At 37.7% G+C, this 17495-nt stretch overlaps 1 protein-coding gene across 3 annotated transcripts in view; it reads left to right on the top strand.

Moving 5' to 3' along the window:
- Positions 1–2: 2 nt before the first annotated feature.
- Positions 3–17495, top strand: part of TMTC2 (transmembrane and tetratricopeptide repeat containing 2) — a 424604-nt gene continuing 407111 nt past the window's right edge. For all 3 annotated transcript variants that reach the window (XR_002481957.1, XM_021712338.1, XM_008058159.1), the window contains exon 1: positions 3–215. Coding sequence is in view for 1 of the 3 variants with exons in the window: in XM_008058159.1 (XP_008056350.1) it covers positions 133–215 (83 nt within the window). In the remaining 2 variants the exon portion in view is untranslated. The remainder of the gene's footprint in view (positions 216–17495) is intronic.

Below are 17495 nucleotides of genomic sequence, written 5' to 3'. Positions count from 1 at the left end.
AGGGGGGGGGAAGCGAGGGAAAAGTGAAGCTGGGAGGAGAAGGCGGCGGAAGGTGGGGATTGATGCTTCTGTTTTTTGTTGCCGCTGCTGCCCTCGCGCTGGGAGCCGAGCCGGAGGGAAGGCGGTGGAGAGATGATCGCAGAGTTGCTGAGCAGCGCGCTGGGGCTCGCCTTGTACCTCAACACGCTGAGCGCGGATTTCTGCTACGATGACAGGTAAAGGGGGCGCCAGGACTGGGCAGCGGGCTGCAGGGGGCACCCCGCGGTGGCTCTGAAGCTGCCCTCTTTAAGGCCCCGGCTGCATCTGGGGGAACCGGTTCAGCACCTGAAGGTTCTGGCGACGCGCAAACATTGACACCTCCAGGCAGCCGCCGGGATGCGGGCGCGCTGGGCGGGCCCGGGAGTTTCCGCTTCTACTTTGCCGCAGGTTCTCTCCCTGGCCTCTCAGCTGTTGGCAGATGCTGAAGTTTCTTAGCGGAAATCCCGGCTGTTGGGGAAACTGTTTAATGAACGTATTAAAAAAGAAAAAAAAAAAAAAAAAGTCTTAGGGATTCCTTGGTGCAACAAAAAGCACATTAAGTGATTTTACGTCTGGGCTGGAAGGAAGCGGCTCCTCCGCCCCTTAATAGATCTTCCCTGTACCGTTTCCTTTTATTGATGGGACACTTTTATTTCCCGAAGTTAAAACACACGCTTGGCAGTTGCCAAAATAGTAAAAAGAAAGCTCGTTCCCTGCTTCAACTTTTTCTCTTGACGTGCACAGTACTTTGGAGCCAAAATAATGCTCCTGCCCCCCTCCCGCACCGATCGATGGGGCAAGCACTTTATAAAAGCCTCGGCTTTCATTCCTGTTTGGGAGTTTTGCATTAGACCTAGTGATTCTTTTGTGCTAATTGGGGAAGAAGACGCCCCTAGAGACTGAAGTTGTCTTCTGCATTTGGGTTAGTTTGGATAGCTAATGAGACCTGAACTGTGTTGTCAAAGAAACGGCATTGATTTCTGGAAAATGTCATCGTGGTGTTGGTGTCCCTACCTGTTTTGTTTTGTGTTTTCTTTTTTTTTTCTTTTTTAACCGTAGCTAGTGTTTAGAAACTGATGAAAAGCTCCTGTAGCCATGAGGGAAAATTTCAATTTGTGCCTTTCCGGTGCCTTAATCTGATTACAATTAAAACAGATGCATAATTAAAATATATTAGGGAGAACAGCACGCCTGGCCAAACTTATTAACCGTCCTGGGGTGTTTCATGCTCCATTGAAATTAAACCATCCAAAAAGTGAGCGCAGATTCACTTTGACAGCCTTTCTGGGCTATGGGAAGTGAATGCATCCCCAGGGTTAGGGTGAGGCAGCGAGTGAACTTGAGCAAAGTGGTTGACAGTGAGGAGAGGTGAAGGTGGAATCCTCTCCTGGTGGTCATTCGCCGTATTCTGTACTCTCAGGGGCCCCACTCTCCTGCAAAGGGCACGTTTGTGGATATATATACCTTAAATCAGCAACTCTTGGTTCACGCCCACATGTCTGTTGTGAAATTCCCCAGATAATAGGTACGCAGCATCCAGCAAACCCTTCTTAAGGCATTTTATGTAGTGCCTATCAGGGACTGGTTGTTAGGAAACCGCTGTTGGACATAAACTTTCCCACAACTTTTAAGCAGTGCACTGATTTCAGCAGTTATCCTACTTGCTCTGAGGACGATCTGTGTGTTAAGAAGGAGGTGAACTGCTTCCCTTCTCTCCAATTTTGTGTGATGTTATTTCTAGCTTATTGGTGGAAAAAGTCTTTGCTTCCAAAGATGGGTGACTTTTCACTAAAACAAACTCAGGGGTGAGTCTGGGAAGTCACTGGCTCTGTTGGGGACAGTTTGAATAGTAAGCTCTTAAACTCAGAATACTGAGCTTATTTAAAAAGAAACTTACTGCCATACTGTGACTGTTGTGGAACACTGTGATAAACCAAGCCTTTCTATTGTATGGTCTTGTTAATTGCTGTCCAAATCTTAAGAGAGTACATGTCAGAAGAAACAATTTTTTAAGAATTAAGGCTAGAACCAAACTAAATTTAGGTGTACATTCTTCCATAGGTCAGATGCTCTTGAGTCATCGGTCAGAATTGTTAGGACTTTGTAACTTGGGGTGAATGATGTGTGATGATAAATTAGGTGTGCTTTGGTGGTTGCTGTAAGTTCTTCAGATGCCGGAGGTCAAATGAAGTGTTAACATTCCTGCCTTCTACCTTCTAACTACATAGGAGAACTTAGTATGATGATTTGCCCATATCATCTAATTGATAGCATGCTCAATATGAGCTAAAATATTGTATGTTGAGGGCCCTGTATATATGAATTGTACTTTGCTACAGTATGAAAAGCATATTTTATGCATAATTTCTAGTACCAGAACTGCATGTAAGAATGTGAAATCTTAAGAGTAGCAAACTTTGTTTTTATGTATCTGTAGCAACTATGAGCTACATGTTAATAGGAGCACTGGACTTTTGCATTTGTTGTATGCGTAGCATGGCAAAGTGATTCGCTGCTAAGGTACACTATATATTGTGACTTTTGGGATGTTTTGTCTCTTTTGTAACTCACTGGCATGTGGAGGGAGTAAAGGGTTTGAGAGGCAAGTGAAAACTGTTAAGATGATGATTTCGTTTTTCCGTTTCTGACTGCAAAGATTCATGATGAAAGTGTTGCTTGAGCTAGATCTGAGGATTCTGCTGCCCCCCCGGAAATTTTGTGAAATGCAGTTCTGTTAAAAGAAGCCAGTGCTGGAAGCGAAGAGACCAGTGTTTAGGCTCTTATACCTGAGTTGCTTAACAAATTCTGGACCCTGCATTTTCGCCTGAAGAATCTGGCATTTACTTTAGGAGGGCTTTATATTGCTTTAGCTTAAATGTTATTGCTGTGGTACTTCTGAAAGTTATCATTTCTTTTAAATATAGTGATCGAGTTTACTTTATAAACTATATATGTAATTACTTTCCATGTTTGATGTAGCTTGGTTGAACTTTAATGGTAACATGAAACTTTCTTACAACAGAATCAATTTCTCTATGGTAAAATTTAATATTTTATGAGTGTTTCTGTGCTAAACTTAAGAACCTGCCTACGATATGATGAAACAGACAGTGGATGAGAAGAATTCACAGTATCTGATGAAAAAGTATATGTGGTTTCAGCTTTCCCCACCCTTCCTTTGCCTTCAACCTAGTAATGACTGTATTGAATCTCAAATTGTGGTGAGAGTAAAATTGAAATAAAAAATATGGAATCTTTGCCAAATTTAAAGTCATGTTGTATGTTACTCTTTTAAGGATTGTCTCTTATTTTCTGGAGAAATTTGGTGTTTAAGTCAGTAGAAAAAACTTGCTGACTCCAAATTCTCTGCTTTCTTACATATTTGTTGAGGATGACATGGCATCATTTTTTTAATTCATCTTTTTAAAAAATACTATTGTGAATTTCTCGTGAAGATAACACTATGAGTCAGTTTGTTTCAAAGCAGACAAAGGTACACCACAACTGTTCTTTAAAAGTCTGATTTCACTTTGCATATATCATCTAATTGATGACATGCCCTTTATTATTTTCAGACAAGTGAATCAAAAGGTAATAAAACTTCAGTTTGTTTTTTAATTCTCACATGAATAAAATAATTCATTAGTTTGAAGGAAAAAAAAAAGACAGTTTGAAACTTTGGAAGTGGCAAATGTATTTGTGGTTCCTTTGAAGATTTTTTTCTCTATTTTCTCTTTTGCATTTGTTAAAACCAATCACAATCATTAATGTTACCCAGGGGTCTCTTAGCTATTCTATTGCTTAATATTTGCCTGACACTTGGAAAAACAACTCTATAACAGAAATTTTTACTCTTGATTTAAAACTGCCTGACACTCCCAGTTTTCGCACACTCAAAAGCACACTATTTAGCTCACTCAAAAGCACGTTATTCACCTAGTTAATAGCACACTGCTAGTTTAGTTTTTCAGTTGGGTATGAATGTAAGTCTCAGTTTTTATAGACACACTGGTTAAGATTTTTTTTATCATGATTTTGATTAATACTATTTAAAATGAAGGGATGGAAAATTTAAGACACATTCATTTTTTGAAAACCTGTTTTTTATCTAAAGATGTTTAACTATTCTTTCTATTTGTCTTTTGATGTTAGTTTGGATTTTTGACCTAGTATGGGTGGTATCCTTTGTGAAATGATCAATCACTCTGTTCATATCTCTCTAAAAAGTTCACTCTAATTGACTTGCCGTGGAGAAATCTGGGATTGTCATCTTAAAATTAAAAATTCTGTGTGTTTAACCACTGAAGGCAGGCCTGGCATTTAAAGCATGTTTAGAAAGAATTACTATAAAATTAAGTTGGAGAGAAGCTCCCTTTTGTCAGTGGGTGTCTCATCAGGTTATTATCAGAAGACAATGTGTGCAGGAGTATTGTCTTATTCTTCAATTTCCTTTCCTATTTTACAATACACTGAAAAAGTGCACTGGAATACAATGTGTAGTCTGAATTATTTTATATGCCATTTTATTTTCTAGCTAAGTTTTAGATGTGTAAATGGACATATTTGGAAAAGGTTCGTTTTGCTCTTTTGAATAAGTCCATCTATCAGTAAATTAAAATTAGGTGAAGTCGGTATGGATGACTTTGCCTTACCTCCACTGAGCCTGTCACATGATATTTATCATAGCAAGTGACCCAGATACAGACATTGAATGGACATGTACAAATGCCATAGGGAAAATTGCTTGCCAGCCATCTGTCTTTTAGTTGTTTTCATATATATGTTCACACACACACACCACACATACACCGACACACACACAACCACGATCATTAATTTACACTGGTGATTCCGTGGACTGTTGTCTTGTCCTCTAAACTAGTTTTTCAATGCTGATGTGCCCTTATGGTAATACTGAATTCTCTGCTGCTACAATTCTGAAATAGCTACAACTTTTTGAATTCCAAAATGAGTTAGGAGCATAGTTTATCTTCCTAATGTCTTTGTTACTGTTCAGCTCACACTGAATGCACTTGTTTAAAATGCCTGTGGTGGTGCAGCTGTTTTTCATAGGCTAAGGGTGCATTTTCCCTAAAACAGGCACCTTCATAATATTAGGAAAAGACAAAGTTTACCCCCAAGGCACTCTGAAAAAAAAAATCTGTGCTGACAAACTTACTTTCTTTTAACTTTATTATTCACATCCAAAGTGCTTTTTTAACATAGTAACTTTCATGTTTTAACCTTTTGGGTTCTTTCTTTGGAGCTAAATATTCTATCAGCTGTGATTACTTATTTTTATGGCTTTACAAAAGTGACAAGTGTGGCAGCCTTGAAGGAAAGCACTAGTGGGTTATTGAATATAAAGAGCTTTCCTCTATAAAGAGCTGTCCTCATTTAGGAGTTTAGTTTAAAACAAAAGTGAAGAGACATTTAATCAGGATCACATACATTATTTTTGATAGGATGAAGAAGGCATAATATTCTGAATAATTGCACATGTAATTATACACAGTGCTAAATGGTTTCTTTGAAGATTTGTACGTGCTTTTGAGGAATAAACTGCTACATTCAATAATTCATTAATTATGAATACTACTAGACACAGGCTTCTTTATATATGTGGTACATAATACATCCACAGCAGCTGCTCACCTGTTAACAAGCATCCTACCAGACACTTCTCTTTCCTACATTAGCAGGTACTATAAAGGGTTTAAATCTGGGGGTCTGGTGATAGACCTAGAAAAATGATGTCAGGTTGCCCTTGGGCAGGTGAAATTTCACTTGAATTAACCTCTTTTTTTGCTATCTTTCAACTTTTCTCATGTTGATTTTTGATAATACTCATATTTTAAAACTTTTGTTGGCTCTCTGTTAGCTTCTTTTCCAGAGCATCCATGCCTAGGATCTGTGGTAGGTGGTTTGGCCTGGCCTTATTTTTGGTCTGTCCTCATTGGAGCTTTATTCATACATGTGGAAGATCTGGAATAAGCACCTATTCCAATGTCTCCTTCCTAGTTGTCCAGGTTGGTCGTTTTTTGTTTTTGTTTTTGGAGTTATGCAGTAGCTAGACTCTTTGGGTTGACTAGATATGCCTCAACCAAGGCCATAGGGATTGAAGACTTCTGCCTCAGAGATTTTTGGCATATTGTCAAGGCAGTTAATTCCAAAAAGATTTTGATCGATACTCCTTCCCCTGTCTTTTCTCTTCTCTTGGCAGTTTAGCTTTCAATCACATTTGTCAGTTTCTTTGATGCTCAAAGGTTTTCAGAATAAAAGATGTAAAAGTTCATTTCAGTCTTTTAGAAACTTTTTGGGATTACTTTTTTAGGTTTACAGCTGTGTCCTTTTTTCTTTATAGGTAAAAGGGAAACAAGTAAACCTTTCTGCACGAGAGAATTAGAAGAAGTCAGGCGTACTGAAACGATTATTTTAAGATTCTATATTAAAAGTTGCTGTTATGTCTTTAGAGTAGTTAATTTCATTTAAAAACATTTCATGATGCAGTTAATTTGAAAAATTAGAAATTACTGTTTTAAAGAGGAGATAGAGATATTTTGATTTGTACATGTCCAGAAAATTAATATGTAAAATATGAAAATTGAAAATTCTGGCTCTGGCTTTATTGTGGAATTAAATGGGATTATGTGCATATTTGCTTTTTGAGGTTTATACATGTGCCACGTTGCTTGAAAGCTGTGCTATTGTGTCCATTCTAAAAGTACCTTAGGATTTGGCAGAGGAGATGCAATTTGTTTGTGATAATTTGACATAGGCTTTTGTTTCTTGATTTCTTTGATGGAGCATTTTGTGATATGAGTGAGTCATGGCACGAACGATGGCACAGCATGAAGTTATAGTCAAGGTGCTGGCTAAATTACATGATTTGTCAAAAGAAACACACACTGGTGCCCTTTAAATGGCAGTTGTGTGCTAGGTGTTGTGGTCAAATGCAATGTTTTTGTCAGATCTCTTTGTCTTTGTTGATTATCCTTCATTTTCATAGAATTTATTATGATAAATGTGTAATTATTCCTCAGGAACATCCAGTTTAAAAAAAAAAAGAGTTCGCCTTGGGAGGCTGAGGTGAGTGGATTGCCTGAGCCCGCGGGTTCGAGACCCGCTTGGGCAACTTGGCGAGACCTCATCTCTACAATAAATCAAAAAATTAGCCGGTTTTGTAGTTTCAGCTACTGGAAGGATGAGGCGGAAGGATCGCTGGGGCCCAGCAGGTCGAGGTTGCGGTGGCCGGGAGCGGCCACTGCACTCCAGTCTGGGCGACAGAGTGAGACTCCAACTCAAAAAAAATAAAAATAAAAAAATTAAAAAATGAAGAGTTTTCTATAGGTATATGATTATGGTTTATTTAAGTAGAAAACAATGTATGGAAATACTGCCTTGGGGTAAAGGAATGATTGAGATTTGAAACTAAAATTCACAAGTTTTGCTAATGAAAGCGCTTTTTTCCTAATTGTGATTCTAGAGATTACTGATTTCTTTAGAAGTTGAAAATTTTGACTGTGCTAGCCTAGGAATTCTCACTTGACATCATTTAGGAGTATTTTAACTTCAAAGGATGTGTTATTTGCCGAAGAGTGGCCACTGGGGCGCAATATGGCTCTTGACATTTTGAACAGTGTTAAATGATGGGACTGAAGTATTTCAAACAGCCATTTTTCAACATTGTTTAAAAATCCAGTGGGAAGAATGGCAGTCCATATAACCCTGCATACTTGGAATTCTTGAGTTATTAATTTGAAATGTAGTTCACAAGTTTATTTCTTACAGAACACTTTTTTTTTAAAGATGAATAAGGCTAGTAAAATTTTTACAGCTGTGTCTTATGAAATTTTGTTTTCTTTTTTCAGTATTCTGTAAAGAGACTGCAGTGATGCAAACCATAGCCTTGTTTTTTGTTTTTGCTTTAATCTATCTGTTAGGTCATCTGTCTTTGTTAAGGACATTGTTATAAAGCTTCTATTATAAACCCAGGATTTTTAAACTAGTCTTTCAGAGAGGCAGATTAGTGAAAACACTTTGTGAAAAGTAAACATCTTGTTTTTGTTAATTTCCAATTTGTTCCACAGTGAAAGCATGTCTACCCTGCTTTCTTTGCTGTTAGTGGTGTCTCTTGGATTAAAGATGAGAGTCAATAGTTACACTCTTTAGCGAGGCTGCTCCAGAGGGAACAAAGACTTGCCGGATGTCAGTGCATGTGGAAGTGACATCCCTGCAAATTGTGTCCTCTGCAGGGGGTGCCTTAGGTGGTGGCTACTGAGATTACTTTTACAGGCTTGACTGCTTTCCTCAGTTTGGGGAGGATGCTTGTCATTACAGAACTATCCAAGCAAGGTTCTCAAGGTAGGGCCAACAGTGCGATGTGCCTGTACTGGCTCCTCTGGAACATTTCTCATTGTTTTATAAACTGTTTTGTGGCTACTTCTGCCTTCCTATGTTCAGGCTTTAAAAAAACATTATAAATACCAAGCTTTCTGCCTTTGATTATAAGGGATGTCTTAAGGTAGAATAGTTTGGCCCAAATATTTTGTCAAGTAGATATCCTTTAGAACAGGTTGTTTCTCTCCTACCCCAAATAATTAAGCATAGAGCTGCTCTCCCAAAGCAATTGAAATGAACTCATTTTGACAAAGCAAGTTTCTAATGACAAATTTTCCAACTAGAAATGTGCAGAATAAAGTTCTCAGATGATGAGGAAGTTTAATCAGTCAAAAAGACATTTTTATATGCAAAAACAGGACCTTTAGAGGGAGGCAATTATTTATAACTGATGTGAAAAACTAGTATACCTGAATTCATTTGGTAAACCTCATTTCAAGTAGGAAAGTTATTCTTGTTATTCTATTGAAAGAAAAAAATGGTACTGAATTGTGTCACTGAATTTATATTAAAGAAACAAGGTTTTATAGCTTTTCCCTCACTTATAGGAATGTGTACTGATTTGACCAAAGAAAATGAATTTGAGATTTGAATAAAAATCTATTATAGACACAGGTGTGCAGCCTGAAATTACCAACTGTAATTTACCGTGACTATGTCTTTAAAATATCCCATTTAAAATGACCACTTTGAGATTTTTTCTTTCACCTCTGTATTTGAGTTTTTATTGTTTTTTTCTTTGAAAAATAATGGTGTTTTTTACTTTTGTTCCACATTGAACAGCAGATGAAATCACTGTTTTAAAATGTTTTGTATGTCATCAGCATATATATCGATATCATCTGTTTTCTACCATTACTGTGGAGATAGATATTGAATTCCAATACTGACATATAAATAAAGTGATATGCAGTTGCCTTGGGCTTCTGACTTCAATAGGTCCTGATGCCTAAACTGAATCTCTAGAGTCAGTGTCTTTATTGGTTTGTGCTTTCGTTTAACAACCCATTGTAAGGTTATTTGCCTTGCATTGTGTGAAGGTGTTATAGACTTCAGCCAGACAGCAAAAATAAAGGATTTAGGCAGCTAAGGAAAGCTGAAAATGTACTACTGATATTCAGGTATCACGTGATGCTCTTGAATGACCTCTCTAAGAATTAGAAATGCTTGAACTCATATGATTTTTTTAACCTGGTATGCATAAACCTTAATCTCTAGGAGGATTTCTGAATAGGTGAGTGAATACACTATATCTGAAGTTGTAAACTCCTACTTAATAGGAACCTTTTAGAACTCGTTCTAAAATGAGTTATACTTTCTCCTTTTTTTAAAAAAATATACTCTATGTCCTATGTACTAGAAGCAGAGTCATGAACAAATGCTGGACCAAGATAAAATATTAGAGTTTTAGTCTTGGAATTACCACTTTACTGGCTCTAAGTACTTGAGCTATTTAGCTCTCTTGAACTCAGTATTTTTTTTTTTTTGAGTTGGAATTTCACTCGGTCACCCAGACTGGAGTGCCGTGGCCGCTCCTGGCCATCGCAGCCTTGACCTGCTGGGCTCCGGCGATCCTTCTACCTCAGCCTTCCAAGTAGCTGGAACTACAGGCACGCACTACTACACCTGGCTAATTTTTTATTTATTGTAGAGATGAGGTCTTGCCAAGTTGCCCAGGCGGGTCTTGAACCTGCGGTCTCAGGTAGTCCACTCACCTCAGTCTCCCAAAGCGCGGGTAGTCCACTCACCTCAGTCTCCCAAAGCGCGGGATTACAGGCTGAGCCACCAAGCCCAGCTTGAACTCAGTATTTTAATTGATCTGGAAGTGATAACTGCCGACCTCTGAGCGAAGTTCAAATGAAATAGTAGATGGATGTTCTCTGTGGCTTTAAAAAGTTGCATGGGACTGGGTGCAGGATCTCACACTTGTAATCCCAGCACTTTGGGAGGTCGAGGTGGGAGAATCATTGGAGGCCAAAAGTTTGAGATTAACCTGGAGAACAAAGTGAGAACCTGTCTCTACCAAAAAAACAAAACAAAACCAAAACCCAACTGTATGGCTATACTTAGCTGTGGAGTGATTGGACTGGATACTGAATGACTTGGTTGATTACTGCCCATTGAGTACAGTCATCTGCCTTATCCTAGGAGGATACATTCCAAAACATAGTACCACACCCTACATAGACTATATTTCTTTCCTATGCATACATACGTATGATAAAGTTTGATGTATAAATTAGGCAGAATAGGAAATTAGCAACAATAACTAATAATGTAATAGAATAATTGTAATATGCCAGCCTCACTATTCTTGTGCTTTGGGGCTACTAAGTAATATAGGGGTCACTTGAACACAAGCACTGTGATTCCTCATCAGTCAGTCTGATAACTGAGAAGGCTACCAGAGGTACCCAATCCCAGGTCCGTACAGCAGGAGGTGAGCAGCAGGTGAGCAAATGAGGCTTCATCTGTATTTACAGCTGCTCCCCACTGCTCGCATTACCACCTGAGCTTCATCTCCTGATAGATCAGTTGCAGCATTAGATTCTCATAGGAATGCATACCTCATTGTGAACTGCACATGCGAGGGATCTAGGTTGTGTTCTCCTTATGAGAATCTAACGCCTGATGATCCAAGGCGGAGCTGAGATGGTGATGCTAGCACTAGGGAGTGACTGCAGATAAGATTAATACTAGCAGTGGGGTTTGACTGCGCAGAGTCAATTGCTTGCTGACTCATAGCAAAACCCTATCTGTGAGTGGCAAGCGAGTTGATGTACTTATTTCTATAGCTGTGTCTGGTGGCGGCACACTTTATGTCAGAAGCCAACACTTATTTTAGTCCATGCATGTCCTGTCTATTATTTTATTTACCACTTCCATCCGTGCCTCTTGTTTTTTTATGGTGAGCTGTATAATTATTTCATTATATATTATGATGTAATAATAGAAATAAAGTGCATGATAAATGTTATGCCCTTGAATCATCCTGAAACCATCTGCCCCACTTCCTGCCCCCCGCCTGCCATTCATGGAAAAATTGTCTTCCATGAAGCTCATCCCTAGTGCCAAAAGGTTGGGGACCACTGGTGTAGACAACTTGAATGTGCTGGACCAAGGGATGGCTCACATCCAAGGCTGGATGGGATGGAACAGTGTGAGATTTTATCATGCTGCTCAGAACAGTGTGCAATTTAAGACTTGTGAATTGTTTATTTCTAGAATTTTCTGCTTAATATTTTTATTGCAGTTGACCGTGGATGATTGAAACCGTGGATGATGGGGGACTCTTGAGAACAGAGCTGTGTTCTCCTTCCCTGCTGCTGCTGACTTTTTCACTTGGAGTCAAGGGTTGAGTTCCTGCTGTCTGAGCCTCAACCACACGCCCTCCTTCCTTCCCTCAAACTCCATTTCTACTTCTGCTCTCTCCACTCTTTTTACCAGCAGTTTCCAGTCTCCTCACACAAGCAGTTCTTATTCTTTTCTGTTTCTTTTCTATTGCTTTCCTATGTTTCTGGTCTCTGTACATGAAGGCTTATTTTGAATAGACATTCTGGCCAATCTGAATACCTCTTTCCTTCTGCAGAGTAAAACCACCGATTTCAGTGCATCCCTGTCTAAATAGACTTTCGTATTTCGGTTCTGCTTGGCAGAGCATATTGTTACTGGTTACTCATGGTCTCCCTCTTTGTTGTCGACCCCTTTTCTTTCTTTGGAGTGCGTTCATATTCAGGGTAGTTTCTGCAGTCTGGTGATTAGGAAAGCTTTATGTCAGATGAACTGAAGTTTTACTGCAGTGACGTGTTTGTGTTTGTGTTAATCTGTTGTGTGTCATGAATTCACAGTAAGCATGCTTAGCACTTGTATAGGATGACAACATCTAGTATGCATACATATACAAACCTGGTGATGCATTTTATCCCTCAAGTGTTTTTCAAGTGACAGATTGGCAAAGAATAAAGATCACAAGAATTTTGGAATCAGGTGCTCTGTTGATCCAATCCCAGAACCACTACAGCGAGGCTCCATAAACTTAGGTTTTGCAGATTTTTTTCCTTGTCATTGTTCTCTAAACTGTACAGAATAACAGCAATATTTACATAGAATTTGCATTGTAGTAAGTATCATAAGTAACCTGAAGATGATTTAAAGTATGTGGGAAGATATGTGTGAGTTATATGCAAACACTGCACTGTTTCATATAAGAGACTTGAGCATCTGTGGATTTTGGTATCCATGGGGGGTCCTGGACCAGTTACCCATGGATGCTGAGGGATGCCTATGCTTGTTAATGATCTGATTTTGCTTGTGTTACTAAAAGCTTTTTATCCTCTGCTCCCTCTTCCATAGAATAAGGATGGTAATACCCACTTCACAGAGTTATTGGGGGAATTTAATGAGATAAGATATGTAAAGTACTTGGCACAATATCTGGTGCTTAGGATACTTATTAAATATTTCTCTAAGAAATTATCCATTAAATGCATTGGTAAAAATTACTATATAATAACATATGAAAGTATTATATAGCATTGAAGGATTTTTTTTCTTAAAAGACAATATGCAAAACTTAAACTTATTTTTATTAATATTTAATTTAATATTTTGGATAGATTTAGGGTAAAGGAAGGTTTAGTAAACTATAATAATTAAGACATAATTTTGGAATTTAATTTTCAACCTGTGTTTGAACCTTGGCAAAATGATGTTAAACCTTCACCATTATACACACATGGATACCCAATAAATTGTTGACAGTACATTTGAAAGACATAAGGAGATGCCTACTATCTTATATGTCATAATTGAATTTTTTCCTTTAAATTATATTATATGGTACATAGGAGTATATGCGGAATTTTGATTTTTTAAACCATCTTATGAGAATGATTCCATTCTACAGTGTTTATTTTGGGAAATTAAATATATTAAACTGAATATATAGACTTGTTTTCAGTTATATTGAAGAAGAAAAGATTGTGTTGATTTGAGAGTTAGCTCAAACCCTGGGAATACTTTTATATGCCCTTTGTTTTACAGTGAACAGCATTGACTGTAACAGCTCTGTTTGAAACCTTTTCTGGTAAGCTTATTGTTCTCTCTCTCACTCACACTCTCACTAGGACCTAAAACTTATATCAATTTATTTACAAGTAGTTTGCATTTAAGAGTATTGATCTGTCTCCTAATTAAAGCAGATCTTTCATATGTTTACTTAACATTTTTCTAGGAATTTTTCATATAAGTAGAATATATGCTACTTTAATACATGAACAATTTTTGCTTTCCTCCCCACCCCTCCCTCTTGAAAAAGAAAAACATTTCACCCCCACCAAAAGTGTAGATAAGCTAAGTATGGTGAAGTTAACTCACCCATTATCATATGGACTAAGGCTTTCTCTTTAAAAATCAGTGAGTGTGGCTCTGATTTCCCTGAGTCCCTTCTAGATTAAAATAGGTCACAGTTTTATAATGATGAGTTTGGGTTCATTTGTCTAAGAAATACACTTGAAATTGACCATTTTGTGGCAATTACTAATGTTTTGGGTAAAACATTGACCATATTGCCACACATAGAGTGGAAAATGAGGCACATTAACACAAACCATATATCAAGCAAAGATATTTTACTCAGCCACAGTCATCATTCATTTTTTATGTGTTGCCGTATTCTCAGCTGGACTGTTTACTCTGTTTCTATTGATAACTAAGTTCTAACAGCAAGTGGAAAGCTTCTAAAAAGAACTCTTTTGGTTCTTGTTGGATAGCAGCCTAGTTTTCTCTAGCACACATCTGTTCCTTGGAAAATTTTTAGAAATTCAGGTGAAAATTCACCCAGGATCTTAATAAACCAAATTCTGCTACTGATAGATTAAAAAAAAAAATACTGCTTTTAGGTTATTAAAGGAAGACAACAAGTGTATTTTGCAGGATGACTCCCACCTCTCTGAAATTAATTTAAATGGGTACAAGAACCAATAATTCAAGACTTGACTAAACCAGACTTCCACAGTTAATTTTTAGAACTAAACAAAATGCTAATAATTGAATTTATCCAGAGTTTGGAGTTGAATGGGAAGGTGTGGTTATCTATTTTGAGGGAGAAGGTGAAGTGGTTAAGTCTGACATCCCTATGCATGAACTCTGTCAAACAGAAGTTGATGTGAAGAGGATTTTGCCTTTCTTGCTTATGTTACGGTGCTTTTGTTTTGTGATACAGAGGAAGGATGATTCTGGGAAAATTTGGATGAAGAATTTTGTGTGTGTGTAGAGAAAAATGAGGTTCTGTAATGGAAGATGGCTAGTTTTGATTGTTATCTCTGTGGATCGAAATCATAGTGGCAAATAAGCTTCTTGAGGTGATGTCAAGACACATTATTAGAAGTTCTCCAAATTCAACTGTGTTAGTCGAAATAGTTCTGTTTTTTGTTTTTTTAAAAAACCCTGTGATCTGTGATATATTTTGATTGCATGCTGATATTTTTGATGTGAATTATAAAATAGTTGCTAATTTGTACTTTCTTAAAAGACTGTCATTATAGTAAATATCTATTTGTTTATATTGGTGTACTTAGAATTTGAATTCTGACGTTTAGTTCATGAATTAATTTATTTGTTTAGTGAGAGGTAGAGGTTTATTTTTCAAATGAGGTCAAAGAGTTAGTATATTTAATGTTAAATTGGACAGCTTATAGGTATATCACATACTCTATAGATTTAAGCAGATCATAGATGATATTTAAAAGTTATTATTTTGCTTAGTATTATTATTTTTAATACTAAGCAAAATCTTACATTCAAATTTTCGTCTTAGTGTTTTGCTACTATGAAAGTTGGTTGAAAAATAAGTTAAAAGATTTTCTGTAAATCATAATATTTGACAAGAATATTATGCACTTTAACATTTTTCTGAATAAAAACTTAAACATAGACCAGAACTTAACTTGAATGTTTTTCTTTAAGCATTTTTGGAAGCCTATATAAAAATAAAGTAAGTACTTTGCGTGTAGCTTACCTGCTGAAGAAAATGTTACCTTGAAGAAAATGTTTTGTGTATGTCTGTAAGCTATTTGTGTGCTCTGAAAGAGTTTACCAGAATAGTCTGAAATTGGTAGAAATAGGTATAAGTAATGCCGTAACTGTAGTTGTATTGAAAACTGGAATGGTATTCTCCTTCAAAATCTTGAATAAATGGAAACTAATGAATTCTTTTGTAAAATATTATTGGGTTTTGTTCACTTAAAGAAAATTACTTGTTTTATAAGGATTTTTGTCCCAGAAAATTGCATCAGTTGCAGTTAATTCATTGGCACTCTTTACTGACAAATTTTTATTCTTTCTTTTTTTTCTGAGTCAGAGTCTCACTCTGTTGCCCAGGCTGGAATGCAGTGGCATGCTTGTGGCCACCACAGCCTTGACATGCTGGGCTCAGGTGATCCTTCTGCCTCAGCCTTCCAAGTAGCTGGAACCACAGGCATATGCCACCAGGCCCAGCTAATTTTTTGATTTATTGTAGAGACGAGGTCTTGCCATGTTGCTCAGGCTGGCCTCAAACCCCTGGACTCAGGCAGTCCTCTCACTTTGGCCTCCCAAAAGTGCTGGGATTACAGGTTTGAGGCACCGCACTCGGCCAAATTTTTATTCTATATAAAAACACTGTTATTAGAGAAAAGGTATGTATGGAAATTAAGAAACCAATAACAATGATAAGGAAATAATTGTTCTTAAACCCATGTCAACTTAAAGATTTAATGATATTTGATAGTGACATTGTAGATTGTTTTGTTGTGTATCCTGAGAACTTCTCCCAAAGTCCAGAAATAGCTATTGTTACTAGAAGTGATGGAGAAAAGGGAAAAGTATGTATAAACTTATCATTTTGAATAGTCTGATTTCTTCATATTATAGTGTAAAAATATGATAATTCTATTCAAATTTTGGGAGAATTTGTTTTATTTTAGATGCAGGAAATCAGCTCGAATAGGCATTGGCCTTTGATTTAAAAGTGTTAAGTCATTCTTATCTGGAAATGTGCTGTCTCCCGAGAAGGCATCAGTGTGGGATATTTTCTGTGCGTGCCATCTCCTCTTTAGCAAGCATTTGTAAGTGCTTGGCTGTCTTAGGAACCATGTTGGATATTGGGGGCACTGACTCAGGAGAGGATGCAGTCTATAGACTCAAAGAGTTTAGGGTCTGGTAGGGAGGTAACCGAGTAAACAGACAGTTACTCTAAAATAGAGACATGCTTATATTCTTAAGCATGTAAGAGGACACTTGACCCGGACAGAGAGGGAAGGAGACACTTGTGAGAAGCTTGGGCCTGAACTGACTCATGAAGAGCAATTAAGAATTAGATTAATGGAGATAAGGAAAGAGGGAGAAATATTTGGGGGGAAAAGTGTGCAGTAAGAGAAAGATTTGGTATCCAAGATCAGGGCATATAGCTGGTCGAGAGGATAGAGAAAAGGAGGCAGAGGAGAGAGGTGAATTGGTAGGAGCCCAGTCACCAAGGACCTTGTAGTCTGTGATAAAATTTGGAAAATTATTTAGAGTAAAATCCAAAGCAGAGAAACTAGAAAGGTGGCAATTACAGGGTTGCATTGGGTCTATAGGATTATAGTGGAGGATTTTTATTCCCAGTGGTGATGAGGAGTAAAATAAGGCAGGAATAGGAATACAAAAGAAATTTGGGTATATTAGAAATGGAAAAGTGAAGAATCAGCTGAATGTGGAAGGTTAAGGGGAGAAAGGGTTAAAGACTATTCTCAGCCGGGCTTGGTGTCTCAGCCTGTGATTCCCTGCTTTGGGAGGCTGAGGTGAATGGATAGCCTGAGCCCATGGGTTCGAGACCTGCCTGGGCAACTTGGTGAGACCTCATCTCTACAATAAATAAAAAAAAATTGTCTGGGCGTGGTAGTGCATACCTGTAGTTCCAGCTACTTGGAAGGCTGAGGCGGAAGGATCACCGGAGCCCAGCAGGTCGAGGCTGCGGTGGCCAGGAGTGTGCCACTGCACTCCAGTCTGGGCGACGGATGAGACTCCAACTCAAATAAATAAATAAATAAATAAATAAA

This window comes from Carlito syrichta, unplaced genomic scaffold, assembly GCF_000164805.1.
Source record: "Carlito syrichta isolate Samal-C Ts95f unplaced genomic scaffold, Tarsius_syrichta-2.0.1 Scaffold89687, whole genome shotgun sequence".
Classification (NCBI taxonomy): Eukaryota; Metazoa; Chordata; class Mammalia; order Primates; family Tarsiidae; genus Carlito; species Carlito syrichta.
Note: the sequence above shows the minus strand (reverse complement) of the source record. Positions and strands in the feature narration are given on the sequence as shown.